Here is a 19,167-nt window from a genome sequence, read left to right as displayed (position 1 = left end):
TGTGAGCAGTTGTTCTGAAGGATTTATCATCAAAGGGTGTGAAGGTTTGACGACAAACCAGAGATTATTTTTCTCTCTACTTGAACCGATCAGTGAAATCAGCTGCTGGAGTCGGCTTTCAGACTCCACGGGGAGGGTCAGAGGTCAGGTGGAGGCGGGACTAGAGGGAACACAGAAACACTCTGTGGTTTGGATGTTATTATGGGTTCATGACTTCGCCCCCCTGCTGTGTTTCTACTTCACAAATCCTCGGTAAAATGTGGCTTCATATAAAACATGCAGAGGAAATAAAACTCATTCTATGTTTCCGTTCGTCCTCACAGCTTTCTATAAATAGCCATCTATAACATTTGGAGGCACAGCTGGTGCTGTTTCCTCCATCTGCACTTTAACACAACTACAGCGTGCAGCACCGGATACACTCAGGCTTGTGTTGTGACCTTGCCAGCTGCACCTTACATACTGTGTAGCATGATTGCATTCAATGTTGCATCATCCACTTTGGATTATTCTCTGTGTTCGTTCCCATTCTTACAGGAAGACAACAGACAGCATCATGTCTCACACAAGACAACACAACACAACACAACACAACACAACACAACACAACACAACACAACACAACACAACACAACACAACACAACACAACACAACACAACACAGAGGAGCCTCCACGTTCCTCTTCAGTAACCTCATACAAAGTCCTGGCAGAGAGATTAACTTAATCTGTGTTCAGACTGCTTCCAACATGGACCTCCAGACATGACACAAAAACACACACACTGAACACTTGGGATATAAAACATAAATACAGACACACTCTTCTCCTGCTTACTATCAAGTTCAACTCACAATATACCACCGGTTTTTAAAGAGGATCCTCTGGCATCATCATGCAGTGTTGTAAACAATGAGGTGCATGGACATGAATGCATGAGAGAGTAAATTTGTAAGGATGTTTACATAGTCTTTGTAATTTAACGTGTTTGTACTATTAAATTCAGAGAATCAGTTTTCATGTTTTTAGCCTGTTAATAAACTGGAAATGACTGAAAGGACAGAAAAACTCAAATATTTAAGACTCATATTTCCTCTGAACAAAGACAGACGTTTAAGAAAATGTTTTTATAATTTTTTTTAAAAATGACAGAACACAAAGTGACTGATTCACGGCGGGCTGTTAAAATCTGTCACTTTATGAACGCGTTTTTGTGTATTTTTTTAAATACATTTTACTGTTTCAGGGAGGTTTGTCAGACAGGAAGTATTCTTGGTTTGTGGTCCGTCCCCCTGCTGCTCGTCAGCTCTGTGAATCCTACAGGAGATACTGTCTGGGCTTCAATGGGGGAAAAAAGGTTTGTATACAAGGAGCTGATTGATGAGACGCTGAACTGGAAATCAATCTGAAACATTAGCTGTGAACGCACACAGAGAAATATTTGTGTGTCACACTGACTCTGAGAAAACAATACCCACGACTCGATGACATTAAAGACATTTCTTTTACTGCTGCTCATTCAGCTCCGACTGTTCAAAGACTCTCAGCTGATTAAAACCAGGCAGAATAATGATCTGTGATGGAACCTCCTAATTAACCTGCTCCTCTGCAACACCTTCCTCTGATTAAGTAAAAGGTAGACGACTTAACTGCCCTCAGAGGAGAAAAGAAAACACACAACAACCACCTCATTAAAACCCTCCTCTGACAACCACACCGGAAAACGGGCTTTGTGATCTTCAGTGAGTTCTTCACGTGTTTACTAAATACAGCAGCAGAACGATCAGAGCTTCCACATGGTTTCCTCTTCTGAGTCTCTTTAACTAAATTACACTGACAAACGAAGGAGAAAGAAGAAGAAGAAGCAGAGGTGGTGAATCCAGACATACGTCGTACTTCGGGGACAAACCACCACTAAGTCTGGATCATCATTCAAGATACTTAATGCTTCATATTTCTGGATATTCAATCTCATACAGCCTGAATGCAACCAGCTGGTTTACAGGAAGTGATGTAGTACAGTGTTCCTGAAGCAAAGAGTCAACTGCAGATGACAGACCTTCAGAAAAAAAAAACAGGAGCAGAAAGAGGGAGAAGCTTTTTTTTGAAAGAGGAGGTGAGATGGCAGCCTGTGAGACAGGAAGTGAAGCGACTCGGCTGGAAGCTGGAAGCTTGTGAGAGACTAAAGGGAAATTAAAGCGCTGCATCACAACACCCTCTGTCTGCTTCTCCCGGTAATTACCAGTAAATGAACTGCAGCCACAGCACCTTTCAACATCATCTCATCACAGCTCAATCAGTCTCTGGAGCAACAAGCATCATCTACCCAGACAGACTCACGGGGAGAGGAGGGAGCTCGCCGCTGAATCATTCATGACACATGAGCTCAAACACTTCACCAGAAACGGACCTCTGCCGTCAGCGAACCTCTGTTGGAGAATAGAAGGCGGCACCAGCACTCAGACTGATGTAGAAACGTGCCAGCAGCCCGGACTGGTTCCGACAGACAGCACCCGGATCACAGCGTGTCTCACGCCAAGCCCTCCACACCTGGACGCTCCTACCTGCGTGACCTTCTCCGTGACGTGGTGCGTCCGGTCGATGAGCTTGCAGGGCGCGATGATGTCCATCTCCCCGGACGGCAGCGCGATGAGCGGGTCCGGCTTGAAATCCACAAAGTTGAGGGTGATCTGAGGGATCTTGGAGATGGTGCGGTACCGCATGAGGTCCGAGTCCGACGTGGAGTTCAGGATGTTGGACCTGCTGTTTACGGCACCTGTGGACACAGAAGTTGACCAGTGAGGTGAGAAATGAAGAGGATGATAGAAAAGGTTCTGTTTTCCTCCTCCTCTTCCTCACCGGTGCTGCTGCTGGCCGGCTTGATGCTGGCCCTCCGGTTCTTTCGGTCCCAGTCGGGCCTCATGGCCTCGATCTCGTCCACGGAGGAGGCGCGACGCATGCTGTGGAAGCTCTCCCGCGAGCGGCTGTGCGACAGGGAGCAGTTGGAGGCCGAGCCGTCCGGGTTGAGGCTGAGGCGGTGGTGGTGGTGGGGCGCTACGCAGGGCGAGGACTGGGTGAGGGGTCCCACCAGGTGGGGCGGAGGGGGAGGGGGAGCTGCAGCGGGCTCCGAGCACAGCAAGGTGCACTGGTCTTCCTGCCGGTCTTCTGGCCAACTCTGTAGAGCTGACCTATAAAACACAAGAGGACATCAGGTATGTTTACAGATTTGGGATGAACTGGCTGATTCAACTGAAACTAAAAGGTACATGAGCAGAACCGTGGTTCCTAAAGATATGAGCTCATTAGGATTTCATTTCAGGACACATTTCAGGTTCAATTGCTATACATATCTTTAAGTGGGAAGATACATTAAAAGATAAAATCAAGTGAGTACAATTCACATGTTACATTTAATTACACTAAAATGAGCCCCATTGTGAGGTAGTGCGATGTCTGTAGTAATGTTGATTTGATATGATATCATTTCTCAAAAAAAAGTGGAATTTGGGAGTTAATGAGCCTGGCTGGGAAAATCAAAGCCTTAAATATGAGTTGTAAGTTGTGAGTGACATAATATTTTTAGGTGAGAAAGTTGCTGTTAATAATCATTCCTGTTCCACGTCATCAGTAAACAACCCTCTGCTGACTCGTCTCTCTGCGTCCCCCCCCCTCCCCGTCTAATGTCCTCCTCCAGCCTCTACCTGCTTCCGCTGAGCTGCTCCTGGTGGTCTGGAGATAGGAGGGGGAGGGGCAGGAACTCCCCCAGGCCTAAGGACTCGGGGAGGTGGTGGTCCTGATGCAGCGGCAGAGGAGTCGCCGTGGGGATGTGACCGACCTCCGCGTCGTCCAGAGACGCCTTACTGTTGGACAGGGAGCGCAGATGTGGGAGACGCAGCTTGAAGCCTCGTGGACGGCCTGGAGGAGAGAAGGAGGAGGAGGGAGGAGGGGAGGGGAGAGGAGAAGGAGGAGGAGGGAGGAGGAGTGAAGGAGGAGGACGGAGGAGGAGAGAAGGAGGAGGAGGGAAGAGGAGGAGAAGGGAGGAGGAGAGAAGGAGTGAAGGAGGAGGAGGAGGGAGGAGGTGGGAGGATGGACGATGAGACGTAAGTGATGCTTTTCTTTCTATATCAGTTTTATAAAATCTATTAATTACACATTATAGAACAAATCTTTAGTTTTCATGCATTTTAGACGGAGAGAGTGAAACGCAGGTTCTTATTTTTCTGTTGCTACATTTACAGATGTTCCTTAAACGCCTCACATAAACTCCAGAGACTGTGTATAAAAAATGGAGGTTTCCTGAAGAACCGTTTTAGATGCCGCCATCTTGGCCATCTCAAAGTAGTCCCGCCCCTAATTATTCATAACTGTAAGCCTTCGTGGGGAAATTGGCTGGCTTTGGAAAGCAGCTTCAAGAGTTCATTTGAAGATCTCCAGTTTTCAGCTGTCCCTTGTGAACTTCCTCTTTCAGCCCTGGAGATGATCGTGTATGAGCAGACAGAAGTGAACTACCTGCCTGCACACTAACACGCCTTCAGTTACTGCAGCGTGCGTTTCTCAGACACGCATGAGGCCAAAAATGAGTCTGAAAACTGTTAAATAATGTTTTTTAATGTAAGATTTATGTACACGAGTTGAAACAGAGTGAGTTAATACCACAAAAGTATTTATATGGAAACGCTGCTGCTCGGCTCACTAAGATTTACTCCTGTAAAAAACGTAGCACAAGTTACTTGTTTTAAAATATAAAATGTTCTGATATGAGAACGTGTCGGTGCCATTAAAATATTGACGCTCAGCCTCAGAGTGACAGGTGGATTTAAAACTGAGGCAGAAATGAAAACAGGACTCGTAAACAAGTCCAGAACATGAGAGGATATTGTAGGTGGAGAGATTTAGAGATGAGCTTTCATAATACAGATTCAAAAACAATCTAGCAGAATCTGGGACAGACTATTGATTCCATTATGGTTTCAGACACAAAGTTAAAAACAGGGAAAACAGCAGAGAGACACTTGATTCTAAATGTTAGTGTCCTACTTCCTCTGTTATCCCTTTGGAACATTAAAAGGCTTCTTTTTTCTTTTTTTTTAAACCAAAAATACAGAGGATTGACCAAATAGAAGTGCTTTAATATAACGATGACGTGGCCTTTCTGAGCAGTGGAACGGGCAAATGATGCAGGTGAGTTAACACGAGTCCACTTCGGTTACTGGAAGGGAAATGTACATGAAGAGGAAAGCAAGGTGAGGATTTATAGTGTTTAATATGAGTTTAAATAAAGTGCACTCATAACATAAGCTGATCTCAGAGCTCAGAGTCACAGAGGAAACCTGATGAGATGAGCACCGGTCAGCAGCTACCTGTGACGAGCCAGGTGGGCAGGCGGTGGTTCAGCTCCTGTCGGTGGTCTCGGAGAGCTTCATCTGACATGACCTCGAAGTTCAGGATGAACATGATCACCACGCCATCCTCGTTCTTCACGGGCACCACGTCCACCATGCACAGGAAGCAGTGACCTGCGGGGGGGGCAGAGGAGTGTTTTAGGTGGAGGACGAAACCTCCAACCCTGGAGGAGTTATTTAAGAGAACAGCTGAAGTACAGACAGCTGAGCCGGCGTTTTACAAACAACACGGTTTAATGACTCAGTGAACACCAGAATAAATGTGAGCAGAAGCACGTCGTGCATGATGAGCTGTCGCACACGCAGCCGTGCATGCCACGCGCATACGGACTAATTACACAGGCCCACTTTCACTCACACCCGTTTTCATTCTCTCTCCTTATTAAATGTGCATCTGTGCGTAATCAGCTCACACTGAGTTCCCTATGAGGCCGGGCGCCGCCGCTAATCTGCGCTAAAACAGATAAATAAGCGTGAAATTAGACCACGTGACGGTAAGTGGCCGGGCTCGGTCACACCAGCTGACTGGGAGACAAAACAACATGACATGCTGGTTTTTAAAGCAGGAACGTGAATCATCAAAATACACACATTCACACACACACAAACATACACAAAGCTGCATTATTGTAATTTAAATCCTGATGAAAACCCAGAGACAGAATCAATACAACTACCTGGACGCAGTCGGACCACATTTCAAAGTGGACGCACATTTTCAACATCTTTTAAGCACTTTTTATCTAGAAACATACTGAAGATGAAACATTTCAAATGAATGATGTGCCAACTTCTTCAAATTATACAAGAGATTTAATCAAATTACCACTGAGTCCCTGTTCAGAAAAGTTCATAACCTGAACACTAAAACTATGAAATATTCAGAAATCTCCAAAAGTGGGTTGTGAATACGTAAACGATCCTTCATGATAAACTGCAGTCACAGTGTTTCTGTTCCATGTGGAACGTCTTATCCTTTCACAGCGTGTTTAAACTGAACACCATCTGTGTTAACAAAAGAAAGAAAAAGGCATTTTAATGACGATAATTTGACTCTCAAATATCAGTCATGTACTGAAGATGATCTGTGAAGTCGTATCATCCTGTTAAACTGTAAGAACTGATTTCATCTGTCCTTCTCGAACATTCAAACTTCACTGTATAAAACCAAGAAACAATAACATGCCTCCAATCTGCGGTTTCTAAATAAGAGCTTGTGTTGGTCCTCAGTTTTTAGAGAATTTGAGAAAGCTTTTTATTTCCCTGCTGTAATCCTCACGCTCATATTTGTTTCCTCTCAACACGAACCAAAGTGGCCTCGTGATGTCAAACAGCTCCCGACGTACCTGAGTCTGAAGCCTCGTCTCTCACCTGGACGCTGAAGGCAGCTACACGGCCGAAGCCACGGCTCGGTGTGGGCAGAGAGGAGCACTTCAAGCCGACACGCTAAACTGTACAGTGAGTCTACTGCACGCCTGCCATTCATCTCACATCATCGCTGCAGAGTGGGCCCAAAGCCGATTGGACAGCAGCGTAATCCCAGGAAGAGAAAAAAATATGAAACACAGGGAAAACGAAAGGATTACACCATCTGGCCATATCTACTGGAGCGGTGTGCGTGTGTGTGTGTGTGTGTGTGTGTGTGTGTGTGTGTGTGTGTGTGTGTGTGTGTGTGTGTGTGTGTGTGTGTGTGTGTTTGCATGCGTGCCTATATGAGCACACGTGTAGGTAGATGACCGGGCTCATGCTCATTCATAAGATACTGGGTTGAGTCCATCCATGCCTGTTCTCATCAACAGCCTTTAATCAGTGAAGGTGTTGCTGCCTGACGCCTAAAGCTGCTTTCCGAAGCTCAGCAGCCACCTGACCGAGGCCACATCCACATCAGAGCTGCTGTCCGTGTTCACATGTTCTCACACAGAAGAGTGACAAACGAAACAACAAACACTGTCAGAAAATATCCACTAAAACTGTGTTAGTTATTCTCCATCTCCATCATCATCAGTCTGAGTAGGAATACAGGTGGAATCTGTTTTATAGTGTAGAGACATCTACTGAAGAAAACGTTTGGAAACAAAGCAGACATTTTCTGGAAAAATATTTATTTTTCAACACATTTCCTGAAAATACTTTCATAAAAAAAAAGAAGCCAAAATGATTAAATTCTCTCATACGACTTTGTCAAACAGATTAAATTGGATTAATAGATTCCCCTACTAATTACATAATTATGTCACATGAACAGTAACCGAGACAGATTTCCAGCACCGGTCCTCCCTCTGGACGGTTTTTAATTTTAGATATCATGTTTCTGGGTGGATTTTCCCCTCAGAGCTGCTGTGTTTCTTAGAAAAAGTTCCAGGAAGTACAACCCTGCCTACTAAAAAGAACTGACGCTGAGTAAAATGTAAATAAAAACAAAATGCAAAGATTTGCAAATCATATAAACCCATGTTCAACTGCAAATAGACGAAAGACAACATATCGAATGATGAGTAATTTTATTGTTTTATAAAAAAAATATGTGCTTATTTTTAATTTGATTCTAGCAACAGGTCTCTATAAGTTGTTCCAGGATGATGTTCACCACTGAGCTGCATCACCTCTTCTTTAAAAACAACACTCTGGAAACCTTTGGGAACCGATGAGACCAGTTTCTGGAGTTTTGAAAGTGAAATGTGGTCCCATTCTGGCCTGATAGAGGATTTCAGCTGCTCAACAGTTCAGGGTCTCCTTTGTTGTATTGTTCATGTCCTGATGCTCCAGATGTTTTCAATGATTGACAGGTCTGGACTGCAGGAGGCCAGTTTATCAGCAGACTCTTCTACTAGAGAACCATGCTGTTGGAATACGTGCAGAATGTGGTTGGACGTTGTTCTGCTGAAATAAACAAGACCTTAAAAGCAATAAAATAATACATTTTTCTCAGTTTCGACATTTCTATGTCGTCTTTGGTCTAATGTTTAATTAAATATGGGTTTACTTCAATTGCAAACCATTGCGTTCTGTTTTTATTGACACTTTGCACAGCGTGGCAACTTTTGTACCGGCAACTAGTTTTGTCCTCACTTCTTCAGTCCCCCGCTCTGAAGTATAAAAAGGAAACAGCTCTGAGTATGTTTCTGTTGTGATACAGAACACAGTGACGTGATTGTGGATGACAGATGTGATTCATATGAACACACACGTGCACACTCACCACAATGTAAGATTAAATGCCAACAAAAGAGGATTTAACTCCGGATGATTGTTGAGCACTCGCTCTCTTTTTTCACTTCTGTGTGTGTGTGTGTGTGTGTGTGTGTGTGTGTGTGTGTGTGTGTGTGTGTGTGTGTGTGTGTGTGTGTGTGTGTGTGTGTGTGTGTGTGTGTGTGTGTGTGTGTGTGTGTGTGTGTGTGTGTGTGTGTGTGTGTGTGTGTGTGTGTGTGTGTGTGTGTGTGTGTGTGTGTGTGTGTGTATAAAATGAACTGTTTATTATTATGAGTGTGATCTCTCTGTGAACTCCCTCCCTAGGTTCAGGACCCTCCATTGAATTGGTTCTGGTTCTGGTTCTGGCTAGCCGGTCCACCATGAATGGAAGTCAGTGCAATGTCCTCACAATGACAGCAGTCCAAACGTGTTTGTGTATGTGTGTGTGTGCGTGTCCTGATTTTTGGACGAGACATAAATCAGGCATTGAGGCCACACATCTGCCGATGACCATCTCACCGTCTCTGTCTACTGTAAACGATTTCCTCCGAGAGCGTCTGAAATGAAACCAGCTCAGATGTTAACAGGGCAAATGCCATTTCATCTAAATGCTCCGGCTGGATGTTTTCCAAATCAGCGTGTTTCATCTGATAATCTGATTCAGCGCTGCTGATTTACAAAACTGCAGGAGATTATCACAACGAGCTAAAACACATCCAAAAAAAGCACAGAGTGCAAACGGCTCACGGTGGAGCAACGGTCCGGTGGTCTAGAGGCTCAGAGGGTCTCTCACACACACTCTCACACACTCTCACACACACACTCTCACACACTCTCACACACACACTCACACACACTCTCACACACACACTTTCACACGCTCTCACACACACACTCTCACACGCTCTCACACACACACTCTCACACACTCTCACACACACACTCTCACACACTCTCACACACACACTCTCACACACACACACACACTCACACACTCTCACTTTCACACACACCAGCAACTAAACATGTAAAGATCCACTCCGATGCTTTAAAGGGTTGGCTCACTGGGCAGCTCTGTGTGTGTGTGTGTGTGTGTGTGTGTGTGTGTGTGTGTGTGTGTGTGTGTGTGTGTGTGTGTGTGTGTGTGTGTGTGTGTGTGTGTGTGTGTGTGTGTGTGTGTGTGTGTGTGTGTGTGTGTGTGTGTGTGTGTGTGTGTGTGAGAGAGAGAGGAGGGGGGTGCTAATGTTTTAGCATACTGTAGCAACTGAGTGGGAGTTTGTATCAGCTGTCAGCATGGATCATTTTCTGGAGTGCTGTCTTAAATCTAAAAGTTAATCCTCTACCAACATAACTTCTATGTTCACATGCTTTGAAGCAAGTGAGAAAGATATTCTTCATTATAGAGATGATAGTAAATGACTTTGTTCTCTACCAAGAACAACCAGATGGTTTTAGTTTCCTACTCTGACTCTTTGAAAAAGATCAGGATGCATAATGAAACCGAACTGTTCTGGCCTCTTGACTTGTGCTCCCACAATCCTCAGAGGCCCGTTTGGATTATTAAAGAAGGGCTGAATTATGTAACAGCTGCCCCTTTACAAGGTAGAGGTCAACCTGGGTCCAAGCTCAGTGGTATTTAAAGCACTCAATCACTTCACATGAACCTGACTGATAGGATATCATTGAATTTAAAATTCCAGCAAGCAAAGAGAGATGAAATGAGGAGGATCAAGATGAGGAGGGTAAACACACACACACACACACACACACACACACACACACACACACACACACACACACACACACACACACACACACACACACACACACACACACACACACACACACACACACATCCCAACCCCAACCCGACCGAACATCTCATTGTGGCCTGGTGGGCTCGGAGGTGGAAAGGTGGGAAGGATTATCAGTTTAGGAAGATCTTTCTTCCATCTTATCAGGACATGATTGAGAGGATTGGAGAACAGTAAACAGATTTGATCACCGGATGTCAAACCTCTCAACGCTGAAGCTGAGACGATTCGATCAACACGACAACTCTGAAGGAGGTTTCAGAGTCCAACTTCTTCAGCCTGATGAACAAACACCTCTCATAAAAATAAGGCAGAAAGTAAACCTGATTATATAAAATGAAATGAAATAACATTTAACTAAACAAAAGAAAAGAAAAATAAATGTTTTAATAAATTTAGAAAAAATAGAATAAAATGAATTAAGATGCACCTAAACAAAAAATGTACCTAAACAATATGAACTATCATGAAATAAAATACAATTTAACTGAACTAAAATTAAAAGAAAAGAAATATATATATATATATATATATATATATATTTTAACAATAGAGAATAAAATGAAGTGAAATAAATTTCACTTCAATTAAACAAACTAAAAGAAAATACCAATTCCATGAGTCAAAAGCGTTCTGGTCCATCATCATCATCATCATCATCACCCAGTACTATTGTTATCACTGAATGCTGAAAGCATTAAAATACTACCTCAGTGCCGGGTGGAGCTGTAGAAGCAGACTTTACTGTAAAGCATTGCATCGACTCCCCCTAGTGGACAACAGCTGTCTCTACACATCACATATTTCTGCTGCATGTTTGAGATTTGAACTGAACTTTTAACAAGTTTCAGCCCTTGAATGTTGTAAATCAGATCACTTCTCTTCATCGGTGGTTTGTTCAGATACAAATGTATTGTCTGATTGTATTGTGAGGATCATCACAAACAGGTTTACAAAGGACATGAAATGTTATTTAGTTGTATACCTCAGCAAATGACTAATTATGACCGTACAGTAAATCATAAGCACTTTATTTTCAGCAAAAGTCATTTGTCTCATCAGGATAAGAGGAGAAAGACAGTTAAATATGAACATATACATATTTATTTTCTAGTATGGCTCTTGTTCATTTTCAAACTGTTGTGAAATACAAATCAGTTACACAACTGCATCCTGCAAACAATGTGAAGGCAATCCTCTCTTTGTTTTATGCCGTTACAGGAAGTGAAAATCAGTGTTTCCTTCAGAGTCATATCAGAAATCTGTTCGCTCTGGGTTTCTGTCCGTTACAGACCAACGGAGAAAGAGCATGCAGCATGTCAGAGCATGAGGATGAGCTGTTTCTGCTCAAATGTTCTGTTCTGTATCACACACACACACACACACACACACACACACACACACACACACACACACACACACACACACACACACACACACACACACACACACACACACACACACACTCCTCTGTTCCATCACTCTTTGACTCTTTGGCAGATAAAAAAATAAAAAAAATAAAAAAAAGAGTAAAAAGTGCAGCAGCTCATTTGCACAGCTCCTCTGAGAGGACAGTAAATATTCTACAGGCTGTCTGGCAGCAGGACAACTGGCAGAGCCTCTGTTGTGCTGCTGGTCATATTCACAGCCAGAGACTGAATCCACACGCTGACAGGCTCACGCGCATTATTGCTTCAAAGTGTCATTCATCAAAAGAAAGAAATAATGCACATCGTTTTCAGCTGTGATAACTCCCATCATGTTAAAGGCACAGTGGGAAAAGCTATATAGTGCAATGAATGAGAACAGGAGGACACCCTTCTGCTCCTTACTCTCACTGCAGGAGAGTCACAGTGCGTTGTGGGAAATATTAGATAAAATGTGATTTATATAGCGCCAAATCAGAACAAAGGAACATTACAACATTATACAAAGGAACCCAATAATTCAACAACTACCACGTAAGCTAAGAGGGAAAAAAAACCTTCCCCTTCAAAGGACAAATACCTCCAACAGAGGGAAGGAAAAACTCTCTTTTAACAGAAGAAACCTCCAACAGAAGGAAAAATTTTCTTTTAACAGAAGAAACCTCCAACAGAAGGAAAAACTCTCTTTTAACAGAAGAAACCGCCAACAGAAAGAAAAACTCTCTTTTAACAGAAGAAACCTCCAACAGAAGGAAAAATTCTCTTTTAACAGAAGAAACCTCCAACAGAAGGAAAAACTCTCTTTTAACAGAAGAAACCTCCAACAGAAGGAAAAACTCTCTTTTAACAGAAGAAACCTCCAACAGAAGGAAAAACTCTCTTTTAACAGAAGAAACCGCCAACAGAAAGAAAAACTCTCTTTTAACAGAAGAAACCTCCAACAGAAGGAAAAACTCTCTTTTAACAGAAGAAACCTCCAACAGAAGGAACAACTCTTTTAACAGAAGAAACCTCCAACAGGAGGAACAACTCTCTTTAACAGAATAAACCTCCAACAGGAGGAAAAACTCTCTTTTAACAGAAGAAACCGCCAACAGAAGGAAAAAACTCTCTTTTAACAGAAGAAACCTCCAACAGAAGGAAAAACTCTCCTTTAACAGAAGAAACCTCCAACAGAAGGAAAAACTCTCTTTTAACAGAAGAAACCTCCAACAGAAGGAAAAACTCTCTTTTAACAGAAGAAACCTCCAACAGAAGGAAAAACTCTCTTTTAACAGAAAGAAATCTCTGTCAGAACAAGACTCAAACACCTGCCACTGAAGGCAAAGCAACTCATTTAAGATCTACATTCCGGCAGCACCACCGACACGACTGCGACCTCTGACCTCCCTGGAGAAGAGCAGCAGAAAAAGAATCTCCGTCGTTGACATGAGAAGAAGTTTCTGTAGTTTGTTTAGTCACATCAACGAGCAACAAACGGTCTGGTACTTGCTTAAAAACCCAGAATGCAATGTGGAATAACTGTGTCTAAATCACTAACTGTAGTATTTCCAATTAGATATGATGATAAGTACATCATACTGGAGAGATGAGGAATATAATGTTATTGGAAGGACCTTTAAAGATTGTAATAAATACATTCTTGGCTGATTTGTAACTGAACCTCCCTGTTTCATGCACTGCGTTGAACACTGGTCCCTGTTCACCGCTAGGTGGCAGCGCATAACAACTCTGTAACCCGTTGGAGGTGATATGCATGGTGGTCGATGCACAGTTACACGCACACGCACACGGACACACACACACACACACACACACACACACACACACACACACACACACACACACACACACACACACTGTAAGTATTACCTTTAGAAATGGAGGGACATGGAAATAATCCGGTTATACTACACCACAGCACCGAGCCTCATACAGGTGTGTTACTGAGAGAGGGCTGGATGACCCAGTGGAAAAATAAATTGGTGTGTGTGTGCGCGCCTGTGTGTGTGTGGTATTTACCTGTGTGTGTGTTAATGTCATGCAGTTAATATTGCTGCCACACTCACACACACACACACACACACACACACACACACACACACACACACACACACACACACACACACACACACACACACACACACACACACACACACACCATCCCTCTGATCTTGGCCACCAGCTGTTCTCTGATAAGTGATATTCCATTACTACATCTTTTAATATTGATAACACAGACACACAGAGACACACACACAGCTGCCACATGGCCGACCCCTCCTCGATTGTTTGGGGATGAGGAGCAGTGGAAGGACAAACTGCTCCAGACAACAATTCATCAGCCTCCCTCACCTGTAATAGAGACAAATGGCTGACTGCTGAGTGGACTGTTTACGTGGCAAAGTGCTACCTGCACTGTAATAGATGGTCCTGGTGTGTGTGTGTGTGTGTGTGTGTGTGTGTGTGTGTGTGTGTGTGTGTGTGTGTGTGTGTGTGTGTGTGTGTGTGTGTGTGTGTGTGTGTGTGTGTGTGTGTGTGTGTGTGTGTGTGTGTGTGTGTGTGTGTGTGTGCAGGTGAGTGTGTTCTGAGCGTGTCCATGCTCTGGTCAGATGTGTGTGTATATTTCTGTTCCGTCTGATCTATGCGGCGCTGTGTATGATTGGTGATTGATGGGAGAGGAGGGGGGTGAGGGGGGCTCCATTAAAGCAGTTGTCCTGGATAAAGGATGAGGTGGTGGACCTGACTGTACCTGTGCTGTTTATTCAGGCCGGGAAACTTTACACTGGACGACTGGCTGGTCAACAACAAGTCGGGAGGTCGGGAATGATGAAAACTCCCCATTAACCACTGGAGAAGTAGACTTCAAGGAGTGCTGATTCTCCGAGGTGAGCCGAGTGGTTTTACCTTCAGTCAACCTTCCACTCATGTTTCTGAAAGCGTTAAGGTCGTGATGCTGAAAAGATCAAAAGGAATGAGTAAGCAGCTTTCTAAATATTTCAACTGCAATCTGATAAACTGAGAGGGAGATGAAAGAAATGTGTAATGGAGGGTTAATAGCTACAGGACTGTAACTTCAGCTGGTTGGGATGTGTGAGCAGTGGTGCTTCGATCAGAATGCAGATGTGATTCCAATCTTCTTTATTGAATATTATTTTGGGTGTGGTTGTGTATTAGTGTGTGTTTAAATATGTGTGTGTGTGTGTGTGTGTGTGTGTGTGTGTGTGTGTGTGTGTGTGTGTGTGTGTGTGTGTGTGTGTGTGTGTGTGTGTGTGTGTGTGTGTGTGTGTGTGTGTGTGTCTCTCATGACCTACCTCTGCAGCAACAACTCAACATGCGTTACAGACATGCCCACAACAAGGGCTCTGATTGGCTGATTCTTTCAGTCCGTATAAGGACTAGTGAAGTCCTCCAATACCCTGTGGTTGTTTCTAACTTTCAATCTAACCACTGTATTTGTTTAAAAGGAATATCAGAGTTATTGATTTGATGACAAGATCAATAAAGATAATTACAAACAGCAGGATAAATATCGATGTTGTGTCTCAGACCGATCCCTTCCTGCCACTTAATGAGTGCAAAGATAATTAGACAGGCTGGTCTCTCCTGTCTCCCCCTCCGCCCTCCTCTATAGATGAGGTGGGGAAGTTAGAGGATGAGATAATGGAGGAAGGAAGGATCACATGACTGATCACAGATTGAAGTCTTTGCATTGGTCAACACACTTCAGTGACCAGCAATGATGAGGTGGAATCAGGAGGTTAAAGGTTCACAGGAGAAACCAGCTTGTCCTGATTGCAGCAGGTTGACGGCGGTGGGTCAACCTGCTGAGGTGTTGGGTGGCAACCATAGTGTTGTTGAGACATCGACGCAGTTTGAGCGAGCATATTGTCATGTTGGAGAACCAAAAAACACACCGCAGATATGAAACATCCACAGAGATGCAAAATGGCAGAAGAAAGACTCAAAGAGTCAAAAGTAGAGACACGGGGGATGAAAAAGACCTTTAAAGAGGCAAAAAATGACTACAAAGAGGCATAAAGCAACTATAAAAAGACGCAAAACTATGACAATGAGGTGCAAAATGACCACAAAGAAACATAAAATGACCACAACAAGATATAACACAACCACGAGGTGCAAAACAGCCAGAACAAGGTGCAAAATTACCACAAGGTGGCGTAACATGATATCAAAAAAAGACCAAATTAGAAACCACATCATTTCTAGCTGCTTTGTGTCTTTCACCTTTTACATGTCTGTATTGTCAACTATAATTTAGTTTTGTTAAAATTAAATACAATACACAAACATTACATAAACACCAAAGTAATAGGTCAAAGGTCACTGAGGACAGCATCATTGAGCAGTCGTTTAGTTTTCAATCATAATTTCATGTGCGTTTTAAATCTACCATCTTTGTTGTAAGTGGACTGACAAAATATGTTCTTATAAACAAACAAGAGTTTCCACATGATAGTAATAATGATATAATGGTAATATATGGTAATGATATCTGATTTTTTTTTTTTTTTTTTTTTTTATCTCAAATCGAGTTTAAAACAGTTGGACTGTAAAACGTTTCAAGGTGCAGTAATTACAAGATAAAACCACACGAACAGACACACACACACACACACACACACACACACACACACACACACACACACACACACACACACACACACACACACACACACACACACACACACACACACACACACACACACACACACACACACACACACACACACACTCCAAAGTGTGTCCCCTCAGTGTGTGAGTGTGTGTGTGTGTGTGTGTGTGTGTGTGTGTGTGAGTGAGTTACTGTATGCCACTAGTGAAGGATCACTAGCCGCGCTGTCTCAACGTCTCCACCAGGAGTCCACGGTGTCAAACCCACTCAGAGGGCTGAGCGCCGTTCACCTGCTCCGCCACGTCACACACTGCTATCAACAGATTACGCGTCGGGTATGCAGGTCGTACACGTCGGGTGTGCAGGTCGTACATGTCGGGTGTGCAGGTCGTACACCTGCAGCGGGCCGGGTAAGTGATAAAGCCACATGTACACTACCTGATACTCATGCATTTATAAGTATGTATCACACACCGCTAACATCTACATACGTGACGGACTCAGGTTCCTATAGATTACATGTCAGGAGGCCCTCAAAACGCATGCACTACATTGTGAAAAAAGGTCTGAGTCAGCGGTACTCGGAGGTCATCTAAGTGAAGCTCACTTCACTTCACTGTTCACTTACATGAATTTAAACTGACAGAGACGCAACATGTAAATAAAGACAAAGTTCACTGTGCAACACAAAAGATTCTCAAACTCTCCTGCTTTGTTCATCGTTTAGGAAGAAAAGTTCACACTTCACACAGATGTTGTTCTCAGAATCACCACCAATACTTCACATGCATCTCTGATCTCTGTCTGTCTTTCACATATACTAAATGGTCTGTACTTCTTTATCACCTTTCAGTCTCAAAGCGCTTTAACATGTTTTCCATTCACCCACTAATGAGACAGGTCACCAAGCAAGGTGCTGCCATCAGGAGAACATTCACACTGATGGTACTCCATCAGGAGAACATTCACACTGATGGTACTCCATCAGGAGAACATTCACACACCGATGGTTCACCATCAGGAGCAACTTAGGGTTCAGTGTCTTGCTCAAGGACACTTAGGCATGTGGACAGGAGGAGCTGGGGATCGAACCACCAACCTTCTGATTAGTGTTCAACCCACTCTACCGTCTGAGCCACAGCCTCCCGAACATATCTCGACAACAGTTCGTCCGGTAGTATGAACACGAGCTGAGCTGATATTAGACGGAGACATGAAGTCACTGCAGACATCGAGCTTCCACGGTGAGATGGACTCACGTTTAATATCAATATCAACACTAAAAACTGCGATCATGTGGCGGGTGAGCGAGCGGGAGACAGAGTTGAGCACCGGAGCGTCTGTGTAACCATGACTACGACGACCGGACACCGATGCAGATTATGAAGGTAGCACGTAAACAAAGTGCAAAGTACTAATACCACACTGAAAATACTCCACTACAAATAAAAGTCCTGCATTTAAAACCTTACTTTAGTGAAAGTATGTCAGTATAAATGTACTTAAAGTAAAAATACAAACTGTGCAGTAAAAATGCTCCCTGCCTGTTTAATGTTATATGCTGTAATTAGGTAAATATTACTGCTGCATTATTGTGTATGTTACATTTTTACTGCCGTAAATGCATTTCCATGTCCTCTAATAAATGATAAAATTACATTAAAATGAACATTTCTGGGACACAACAAAAATTCAACAGAATAAATATTGATGATATTAAACAATGTCAGTATTAAATACTTGTGAATATTCTCTAGACAGGATTTAATTGGGCATGGTGTTGCCTGGTTAATTAAAGCTTGATGCCCCTCTGTGAGCTCTATCAGATGTGGATTGAATCAGGAAGGGCTCATTAGCAGAGCGATACTTGATGTGACTCCTCTCTGGAAGAAAAGCTTCAATTATCGAGAGTCCGGCAGGGAAAAGGAAAAAGGACTCGTTTCACCGGAGCTGCCGGCAGTTTCCTTCGTTCCTTTCAACACGTTTCACTGCGTTTGCAGCAGTGAGTGTGCACGTACAGTACATAAGTGCTGTGCGGTACATATTTGCACACAATGAGCAATTTGAGGAGAAGAAGAAGAAGCACTCCGTCTTCACTGCAAAAATATTCCGTTATTTTATTAAACTGAAAGTAAAGATTTTTAAACAAATCAGTTTCACGTTAAACGCTGTCGGCGATATTCAACAAACATTAAAGTCTCCTTTTGGCTCTTTCACAGTAATTAAAGGCAGAATTTCAAGTAAACCACAGAAGTAAAATAAAGAATGAAACCGCTCAGTGTCTTTTATTAGTATAATAAAAATATGAATGCTACTAAAAGCACTTTCACTCCTCTCTGCACAAGTAAAACAGCCTCTCAGTGACACACTTGACTTTTTAATGACTTCCAGAAGAAGGAGGTGGTAGAGGCCGAATGTAGTAACGATGCCAATAAAATATTTCAATATGCTTGATAGACCAGATGTCAATGCTTTAATGGCTTCAGACTGCAGCCAAGTTGGAACGGAAGTGTAAAGATGCATAATCAGGGAAGAACCCGGTCGTCAGTCAGCCTCGCTGAAGAACCAGGAATAAAAGAACCCACGAGGGACTGAAGTCCAATCAGTTCACAACACAGAGTGTCTCATGGTGACAGGGCAGGTCTGCAGGTCGCTGCAACTGTGTCTCAACACGTTGGTGCAGAGAAAGATGTCTGATGA

At 43.2% G+C, this 19,167-nt stretch overlaps 1 protein-coding gene across 1 annotated transcript in view; it reads right to left on the bottom strand.

Moving 5' to 3' along the window:
* Window positions 1-5,500, bottom strand: part of LOC138635718 (voltage-gated inwardly rectifying potassium channel KCNH2-like) — a 123,550-nt gene extending 118,050 nt beyond the window's left edge. The window contains exons 1-4 of the mRNA XM_069723337.1: window positions 5,360-5,500; window positions 3,701-3,914; window positions 2,859-3,187; window positions 2,564-2,775 (exon numbers count right to left, since the gene is read on the bottom strand). Coding sequence (XP_069579438.1) covers window positions 2,564-2,775; window positions 2,859-3,187; window positions 3,701-3,914; window positions 5,360-5,498 — 894 coding nt within the window. The 5' untranslated portion in view covers window positions 5,499-5,500. The remainder of the gene's footprint in view (window positions 1-2,563; window positions 2,776-2,858; window positions 3,188-3,700; window positions 3,915-5,359) is intronic.
* Window positions 5,501-19,167: the final 13,667 nt, after the last annotated feature.

This window comes from Brachyistius frenatus, unplaced genomic scaffold, assembly GCF_029030835.1.
Source record: "Brachyistius frenatus isolate BFR_SWC_R1_liver_20210118 unplaced genomic scaffold, ASM2903083v1 Contig_324, whole genome shotgun sequence".
Taxonomy (NCBI): Eukaryota; Metazoa; Chordata; class Actinopteri; family Embiotocidae; genus Brachyistius; species Brachyistius frenatus.
Note: the sequence above shows the minus strand (reverse complement) of the source record. Positions and strands in the feature narration are given on the sequence as shown.